The 9,524-nt window shown below is 57.1% G+C and overlaps 1 protein-coding gene across 2 annotated transcripts; it reads left to right on the top strand.

Moving 5' to 3' along the window:
• Nucleotides 1-1,629: 1,629 nt before the first annotated feature.
• On the top strand, nucleotides 1,630-7,714 carry FAM131B (family with sequence similarity 131 member B; the record flags this gene model as incomplete). Of its 2 annotated transcripts, XM_080701044.1 has the most annotated exons (7): nucleotides 1,630-1,772; nucleotides 4,128-4,237; nucleotides 4,574-4,609; nucleotides 4,907-5,000; nucleotides 5,292-5,489; nucleotides 6,928-7,071; nucleotides 7,242-7,714. In XM_080701044.1, the coding sequence occupies 7 exons, from the start codon at nucleotides 1,745-1,747 to the stop codon at nucleotides 7,712-7,714; spliced, it is 1,083 nt and encodes a 360-aa protein (XP_080557170.1). The 2 variants fall into 2 exon arrangements, with proteins under 2 accessions (XP_080557170.1, XP_080557169.1); XM_080701043.1 differs by lacking the exon at nucleotides 4,574-4,609 and having other exon boundaries at nucleotides 1,745-1,772.
• Between the last annotated feature and the right edge of the window lie 1,810 nt (nucleotides 7,715-9,524).

The raw sequence follows: 9,524 nt of genomic DNA, 5'->3' as shown, positions 1-9,524 counted from the left end.
ATAATCCCACCTCCCAGATCTGCAATTAGATTATTTGTATCTTTTATTGTTTGAATGTGCACCCCCCCAAGTCTTAGTGTTGGGAACGGAATCCCAAAACTCATAATGTAATCACGTTTGGAGGTGCAATCTTTGGGGGATAATTAGGATTAGACATGGCCCTGAGATGGAACCCCCCATTATGGCCTTAGCGGCTTTGAAAGAAGAGGAAGAGACTGGAGTTAAAACCCTTACCCTCTTCCCCATGTGATACCTACCACCATGTTATGATGTAGCCGGGAAGGTTTTCAACAGATACCAAGCCAATGGCACACTCTGCGTTTGGACCTCCCAGCCTCCAGAACTGTGAGCCAATAAACTTCCATTCTTACAAATTACTTGATCACGCAGTTTGCTGTAGCTTAGAAAAACGACTAAGCATCATCTCCTGTACCTTCAGTTGGAATCCATAGGATGCAACCCCCCACTCATAATCTAAAGGTTACAGAACTGCCCCCATAAGACCTGGCCTTTCTCTGTCAGAAGCACACACCAGGTGCCCCGCCCCCTTCCTCTGGCGCTCCAGCTCCAGGAGAGACACTAGCTGTGGCCGGCAGACAGACACCTGCATTAGCGTTGGTTTCTCCGAGGGCTGCTACCCTGATGCCTGTTCTCGCACACTTTGGGCTTTCTGGGTACTGCTGAGAAAAGCGGGGCTCCTTACCCTTTCTTAAGTGTCTTTCTGGACTCCGCTTTCTTGCCCGCTCTGACAACAGTGCCCCTCAGCCATTGCAACTCAAACCTCGCTCTTAACCCTGCGTCCTCAGTACCTTTGGGGCTCCCCGCCAGTAGCCAGGGGGCAGTCTTGTGTCCTTTTCCTGCGGCCAGACATCCACGCTTTCGTTTATCAGAGAAAAGCAGGGCTCCAGAAAGTTGAATCGGATTTAAAACTCTTTCTTCCAGCCAGCCTCGGGTCCTGATTATTTTGTTGTTGTTACTGTTTCATTATTGCCGTGACGGAAATATCCTCATAATCCCCATCCCAGTCGGACCCGGAGTTAGATTGTCTGCACCATCCTCACGCCCACCCCAGAAGGTCCAGGGAGCCTACGGCGCCGAGAAGCCGCACACAAGATGCTCTGGCAAAGGCTCCACGCTCTGTTTGGGTGCACAGCCGAGCGCAGAGCCGCCGAAGCCGTGTCCAATCACGCTCGCGCGTGGGTCCCAGATGTGGCCCCAGGAAGAAAACAAGTGTTTGCGGGATTTGGTCTCCAAGGCTCTGCGGCCGGGCTTTATTCTCACCCCACCCCACCTTCTCCCGGGCCATGCCCACCCCCTCCCCAGCCCTTAGGCTTGAAGGAGGGCCCTGGGTTCCCGCCTCGGGTGCAGAGCCGCAAACCCCGGGGCCCCAGCAGCATCCCGGGCCAGGGTGAGGGGCGGGGGCGGGGGGCTGGGGCCGGGGCTGGGGCTCGGCAGCGGCTCGGGGCCGGGGCGGGGAGGCGCCGGGCGCAGCCAATCCCCGGGCCGCCCCCTCCCCGGCCGGGCGAGCGGAGCCCGGGCGGGGGAGCCGGGCGGGGGAGCCAGGCGGCGGCGGCGGCGGCGGCGGAGGCAGCCGTGGGGAGGGATGGAGAGGGGAGGGGGGAGCGGAGCCGAGCGGAGACAGCCGCGGCGCTGCAGAGCGGCTGGGGCGGCGGCGCGGCTCGCGGTGCTGCCCCCGGCGCGCGCCCCGAGTCGGTGAGGGCCCGGCCCGGAGGCCCCCGGAGCCATGGGCTGCATCGGCTCGCGGACTGTGGGTGGGTACCGCGGGCCCGCGGAGGCCGGCGCGGCCCGGGTCGCCCTGGGCCCTTCCCCCACCCCGTCCTCGCCCCGGGTACCGCTCCCGGCGCCCGCACTTTCCCCCACCCGCTGGCTCGCGGTCCCCCCGCGCCTCCGGGGCCCCGGTCCCTCTCCGCCTGCCCTTCTCCCCATCGCCCTCCCGTAGGCGCGGTCCCTCTCCGGGTTCGCCTCTCCATCAGCCTCCCTCCGCTCTGCCGACTCCGGCTCCTCACACCGCCACCCCCAGGCCGCCAGCCTCTGCTCCGCGGTCCCCGGCGCCTCCTCGCCCCCCTGCGCTTCTGGGCTGCCCCCTTCTGAGCCCCCCGAGCCCTTTTCGCACGCCGCCACCCTCGCTCCGGCGTGGATGTCGCGCCCCCGACCCTTTCCCCTCCCGGCTGCCTTTCTCGGCGTCCCTGCCTCCCGGGTCGGCTTTGTTCACGTGCGCGTTCCCCTCGGGGCGGGGGCGGGATGAGCCGGTGCCTGGGGAGGGGATGGGGTCCACTCCCGCAGGGATGGGGGCGAGGCTGGGGTGGAGGGGAGGCGAGGGGAGGGGAAGGCTGGTGGACCGACGCGGGGAGGAGGCGGGGGTTCGGAGCCCGGCGGGGTCGGGAGCAGCTTCCCAGAAGGGTGGGGCCGGCGCCGCCGGGGAGCCGGGCGTCCGCCCGCACCTGTCAGCGGGGGCTGGCGGGGCGGGGCCGGCCTTTATTTACCTTTGACGGGGTGGAGGGGCGCCTCCTAATCCGTCCTCACCCTTCAGCCTCTGCCTCACCACCGCCTCCTTATCCCCCACCCCAGACACCCACTCCACTATTAAGGCATAACAAATTAACCCAGCCCTCTCTCCGAATCCCCATTTTCCCCTTCCCAACTCCCAGTTTCTCCCGCCTACATGCCTGGTGACCTCAGGCAGAGAGAATAATTTGTATTATTATTACAAACAAACTCACTCCCCAGAAGCCTGATTTCTCAGAGACCTGGTTTATTTCCATGGAGACATCCCCCTCCTTGGCCTTCACCTCTTCTCCCCATTCCCTGCCCTTCCTCCTCCTGGGCCCCCAAGCCTCTGACTCAGCTCTCCCTCTTCCTCAAAGGCCACCTCCCCTCCCTCCCCTCTCCCACTCTGTCCTCCCCATCTCTCTTCTCAGAGGCTGCTCTCAGCTGCCCCGGTCCTGCTGTCTGTCTAGATGCCCACCTTCCTTCTGTCCCCACCGCAGCCTCTGGTCTGACCCATCTCAGATTCCCCCAAAGCCCCAAGAAAGAGCAGGCCAACTTTGCAGGGGTCTTATTACCTCCACTAGTCCCATCCTCTACAGTCCCCTTCTTTTTGCACAAGCAATGATCCTGCATGCCCAAGGCCCCATTCAATGCATCTCTTCCCAAGAAGGGACCTGTAACCCTAAACTCAGCATCACAAAACTTGATATGTGTAAAGGATGTCTGAGAGCAGTTGGTTCAGGCAGCCATACGGAGCTTGAATCCTTCTGCAAGTACCCAAGAAGTTCTTCCCTAAGACTTCAGCGTGTACCAGAACACACTGGGCCAGCAGTCTCCCTGCTAGGTCCCAGGCTTTTCCCACTGGCCCTCAAACTAGCACTAGCCCTCCTCCCATTGTTTTTTGTCTTCTCCTGGGCTTGAATTCCTTCTCTTCTCTCTCCTGTTTTGCAAAGTCCTATTGTCTCCTTCCATCTTCCTGCCCCTCCTCTTGAGTTGATCACCTGTCTCACAACAAACAGTTGGGTGCCTGTCTCCTTGTCACATCTTGGCTGTCTCTGCTCTCAAGACCTGTCCCTCGCCTCCTGCCTTTAGCCCCCACAAGTTACCTGCCTATCACACAAGTTCACCCGTTATCATGGAGGGTCCTCCCTCCAGAAAAGATGCCTTCTTTCCACCCCATAAATAATAAAACCCACACACAAAGAAGCATCCATCCCCCTTACATAAGTTCTGCCCTTGTTGGTAGAACTGTAATTGGTGAAAAGCCCAGATACCCTATAGAAACCCTCAGGCTAGAATGGAGAATTGTTTTCTTGCTAAAATCTCACAGCAGACCCCTTGCACTCTGTGTAAACAACAACAACAACAAATGTGGCCAGGAAAAACTTTGTCTGAGTGTGCTATTCCTGGTTCTGCTAAAACGGAATGTTTGGGTTCCGCATTATTATTCCTCTCTCCTCAAATTTGGGGACAGTAAGGGTGTAGAAGGACATGCAGGACTGCCGGGGAGAGGGATGGGGCTTGTGTGGGAGGACCAGTCCCACTATGTGGCTGGCCTCAGCATTTGGGAGGGGCCCGGGGTGGGGGTGAGCAACTAACTAACCCGCTGGCCCTCTCAGGGAACGAGGTGATTGCAGTAGACTGGAAGGGCCTGAAGGATGTCGATCAAATCAACATGGACAGCACAAGCTCGCTGCATGGGAGCAGCCTCCATCGGCCTTCGACTGAGGTGAGGGCTCTGTACCCAGCCCCTTTCACCAAAGGACGCACAAACCCCAAGAGCCATCATGAACACAACTCCCCCACCCCCAGTGTCTAGCTGCCTGCTCATTCATCTCTTCCTAAATTCCACGGCAGCATCCGAGACCCTCTAGCGGACTGACACTGACAGAATATTTCTCCATGCTCTCCTGAAAATTCCTGCCAAACCATTTTACTTCCCTGAGTTAGTCTCGGGAAAGATGGCCTTCCTTTTCACACTTCTAGACGTCCCTCTGAGGAAGGTAGGGCTGCATGTACTCCTGGAAGTGCCTTGGGATACCATTCCCTCTCCTCTCTCCTACAGCAAACGCGGACTGATTTCTCGTGGGATGGCATCAATGTGAGTCCAGCCGCCCCCAGGGCTCCTCGGTCCCCACTGAGTGCCCTCCCTTGAGTTCTCCCTTGAGCCCTTCAGAGAGCACAGCACTGCCTGACTCCAGCTGGCGCTACCCTCTCGTGCTGCACCTCCCCCCTCGTTTCCAAGCGCAGTTGGGGACTAGACCTCCTTGTGACTCCTGAGTAGAATGGTTTTCCTGATCACCTGCCCCAGTGCACGGTCTCCCTCCTGGAAATCCCATATATAGGGCACCCCCATACCTTCTTGTTCCTTTGCTCTCCTCCACATTTCCCATCTCAGCTCTCCATGGAGGACACCACTTCCATCCTTCCGAAGCTCAAACGAAACTCCAACGCCTACGGCATTGGGGCCCTGGCCAAGTCTTCGTTCTCAGGTGAGACTCTGGCTAAAACGTGTCCAGATGGGAATACTGGAATACTCCTGGTCTCAGTCTCCCTCCTCCTTCAGGCTTGATGAGGGCCCCTGCCCCCACTCCCTTGACTTCTTTCCCCTTTCCATGGAGCTCCTCCCAGCCTCCACAAGGCCTCTCTCATATGCGCAATCCTAGGGAATTCTTTCCCCAGTGGAATGGAGTCCCATATTCCTGGGGTCGGGATGGTGGGGAGGATGGAATCTGGGTATTGTGTGATATTCTGGAGGATGTAGAGAATGCCTGGCCCCTTAGGGATCTCTCGAAGCATGAAGGACCACGTGACGAAGCCTACCGCCATGGGGCAAGGCCGGGTGGCCCACATGATCGAGTGGCAGGGCTGGGGGAAGGCCCCCGCCATTCAACCGCAACACAGCCACGAGGCCGTGCGCAGGGACACGGATGCCTACTCCGACCTCAGCGACGGCGAGAAGGAGGCACGTTTTCTAGCAGGTACTTGGACGCTGGACCCTAGTCTGGGGATAACCAGAGACTAACCTTCCAACATTTCTCCCTATGACAGGAGTGGCTCCATCTGGGTTGATCACAGACTTATATTTCCCAGTAGCTAATTTCAGAGGCTTTTGGGTTGTTTCTTGTTTTGCTAAATTTTAAGTAAGTGCAGGCAAACCTGTTTTTATTATCATCTCAGAAGGTGAGGAGAATTGGGTGGGATCTGAGAGCCCGCCAAATGCTTTCTCTTCCCCATTGTGGAAGATTCCACAGGGGCCCTGGGCTTGAAAGACTCCTCTTTCACTCATGTTTCTAAAAGCGAAAGAAAGAGAGGCCCAAGGGATCGTCCGGCCTTTGCCCATCAGCGATTGGTGTAATGGATTCACTTACTGGACTCATTACTTATGACAGTCACTAGGCATTCAAGGGAACTGGGCTTGGAGACCCTGGTCTACAGCAGAGATTTGGTTCTAGGAAAGCAGTGTAGGTACCATGACAGGCATGCAGTTTACTACAAGGGTGGTGGAACCCTACAGGCAGCTCTCTGTACGATGCTTAGTAAGAGGGGTAGGTCTGGCCCAGCAGGGAAGAATCTCTGTGTTAGTGGTATGAGTGGTAGAAGAAAATATTAGTGGGAGTGGGGGACGGCGGCCTTGAAGGGTGGGGAGGTAGGTAGGATGGAATAGTAGCAGTGTAAGTTTCAACTAGCTCATGGTTTTGACTTGAATAGGGACCCTGAAGTGCACGCCCCCCATGACACCCTCCCTTCTCCTCCCAACACCTTGAGCTTTCAACTTTGTGTCACTGTAGACTCACAATCCCGTCACACTCCCTTGGGTTTTCTCTGTTGATGTGGAAACCTACCACCTAGCTCCCTCTGCTCTCAACCAGAGGCTCACTTCTTGAAAACCTCCAAAGACAAACTTCTGGAAGTCCCTAACTTAAATCCCTTAGGATATCTCACCAGAAGACCCCCAACTCTATCTCCTAGGATTCCTAAGTCTGACCTTCTGGGAAGCCCCCATGATTTTGCCTTGTCTTAGGGCATATACAAAGGCTGTGCTGGCTAAGAAAGTATCCACTGGCCACCTGTGCCTATTGAGAGCTTGAAATGTGGTTAGTCTGAATGGAGATGTGCTGTCCTTGTGAAATATCCACTGAAGTTCAAAGACTTCATGTAAATAAAAACATGTAAAATATCTCAATAATTTTTATATTCCTTATATGTTGAAATAACTGCTTTTTATATATGAACTAAGTACAATAGGAGATATATTACTAAGGCTGATTTTAGTGGTTTCTTTTATTTTCATAAACATGGCCATTAGAGCATGTTACATTTTGATCCTATGGAACAACACTGCCCTGGTGCGTCGGCCCCGCTGCATGTGTCTACTGTTCCCCGGGAGTCTTGTGTTGACTGTGCTTCTTCTTGCAGGTGTCATGGAACAGTTTGCTATTTCTGAGGCCACTCTCATGGCCTGGTCATCCATGGATGGTGAGGACATGAGCGTCAACTCCACCCAGGAGCCACTGGGCTGCAGCTACAGTGACAACTACCAGGAGTTGATGGAGAGTCAGGGTGAGGGACGGCTCCAGCCTCTACCTCCCTGGCTGCCTCTTCTAGGACCTTCCCATCAGTCTCAGCGCCCCACTTCCCTGCCTTCCGTGTGTGTCTGTTTTACCCTCTTGCCTCTGTGCTGTGCTTTTGAGGTTCTCCAGCTGTTCTGACCTCTCTCATTCTCTTTATAGATGCCCTCGCTCAAGCCCCGATGGACGGCTGGCCTCACTCCTATGTGTCCCAGGGCATGTACTGTCTGGGCTCGTCAGATGCCTGGGAAGCCAGCGACCAGTCCCTCATTGCCTCTCCAGCTACCGGCTCCTATCTTGGCCCTGCATTTGATGACTCACAGCCCAGCCTGCACGACATGGGGCCTTCCCAGCCTGCTTCTGGATATTCTGCTCAGGAGCCTCCACCTTTGCTGGGGCGAGACACTGACTGGGCATCAGGGGTGGGTGGTGTGGACCTGGCCAGGGGCCCTGCTGAGGAGGAGAAGAGGCCTTTAGCTCCTGAAGAAGATGAGGATGCAGGATGCCGGGATCTGGAGTCACTTTCTCCTCGAGAAGACCCCGAGGCATCGACTGCTCTCAGCCGGAAGGTCTCTGACGTCACATCCTCAGGTGTGCAGAGCTTCGATGAGGAGGAGGGTGAGGCTAACAACTAGCTTCCTCCACCCCATTCCACCCGAGGGGCATGGCTGCAACCCATACCCTCCCTTGCCCCAGCAGCACAGCTGAAACCCGGGCAGAAGACAGCAGGGAGCCCGGGAGCTTCCAGCCCTCGCCTGGTAAGCAGAGGACCTCCTCCTTCAGGGGGTTGTATCTAGGCTTACACTCTTGAAGCCACAGTTCGGGGAACTGAGACCCAGGCGACTAGATGGCTGTGAGCCTGGTGTGGCCAAGGGAGAAGAGCTGCAGCTGTGGGCTTCTGGGTCTGCCCGTGCGTACGCAGCCCGGGCACAGGAGCTCTGACGACCGGCCGCGCTGGAGACTGGATCTCAGTTCTTTGCTCCCTGATTGCGTCTTCCAGGAGCCTGGCTGTGCTGTCTGAATGCCTCCTTTCTCCATTTCACTCTTGCTCTTCCCGACTGTTTCTCTGGCAGTGGCCCCAGCTCATTCCGACTGTGAGGAGCAGGCCTTGTGGCTCGGCGGGCACAAGGGAGTGGTCTGAAGGGCGCATCTGTGTCCGGGGTGGACAGTCTGCCCTCTGCGGGTAATTTGGCTTCTGAGAGCCGGAGCCAAGGAGGAGGTGTTCGTGGCAGCTGGGATTTCCAGGGGGTGCAAGCATGACTGTATCTCCAGGCCTGCTCAGAGACAAGAGGGTCATCCATAAGACCAAGGACAGACCCGGATATTGTTCTGGGATCTTGAATGTCCCATGGCAGCAGGAAGGAGGATCCTAATGATCTGGGAAAGACCCAGCTGGCACTGGCTCCTCCAGCTCCGCTCCCCTTCCAGCCCTCTTCCATCCCCTGCTCCGGGAGCCCGGCCCTACAGAGCTTGAAAGGACATAGGATTTTGTGTCCCCTGCCAGTGGGGGAGCATGAGGGCTGGGTCTCCCCCCCCTAATTCTCTGGAGCTGTTTACACTTTTCTCTTTGCCTTTTCTACTTTTTATAACTTCTTGGGGACTCAGGGTTGCGCAGGGTGGAGGGAGGAGTCTGGTGCTCTGGTTGCCTTGGCAGGGCTGGGCTGGTGGCTGTGGGCCAAGGTGGGCACTGGCTTCTTCTGCGCCTTCGTCGCTCCTCCCAGGACTCCCAAGAGGGCCTCCCGGTGTCCTCCCTCCCTCCCCGGTCTGGACAGGTTTGCAGTGAGTCAGTCCAGTTGGGAGCAGCAGGTCAGCCCAGCACTTCTGTACGAGCAGGGCCAGGGAGGAGCTGGGGTGCACGGTGCCCCTACCCCTGCAGCGGGGGCCACTCCTGGCCCTTGACACAGGCGGAGTTTGTGCAGGAGCAGAAGCCGAGGACCCCTTGCCTGTTTCCTTCTTTCCTTTTGCACAACTGAGGTTGTATCCCCGAGACCTTGTGTCCCACCACACTCTTAGGGGTCTTACTCCTTGATCCTCTGCTGAGACAGGGGCACTGTCTTCTCCCGGACCCTGGGCACACACTACCCCTCACCTACGGGCTCAGCTTCTCTGGCTTTGGGATGAAGAAGTTGAGAGTTGGGGTGTTTCTCTCCATCTATGGCCTGGTCCCTAGCACGTTCCTGCTCTCATACACATGCTCCCAAAGTGTAACCAGGACCTGTCTTCTGGGGTGGGGGAAAGGCTACCCCGAGGGTGGTTCTCAGAGGAGTGGGCGTGCAGAGCCCAGGTAGGTGAATGTCACTTGCCTCATCTAATGCTGCCTGAACCTGAACAGTAGAAGTTACCTCTCGTGTTTGCTGATGTGTCGTGACTGTGCATACCAGGACCTTACTCCTAGGAGCACTGGAAGGGTTGGCATGCCCTCCGGGCAGCTCCCTGGCCCCGGTC

Source organism: Muscardinus avellanarius (genome assembly GCF_963383645.1).
Source record: "Muscardinus avellanarius genome assembly, chromosome: 9".
NCBI lineage: Eukaryota > Metazoa > Chordata > Mammalia > Rodentia > Gliridae > Muscardinus > Muscardinus avellanarius.
Note: the sequence above shows the minus strand (reverse complement) of the source record. Positions and strands in the feature narration are given on the sequence as shown.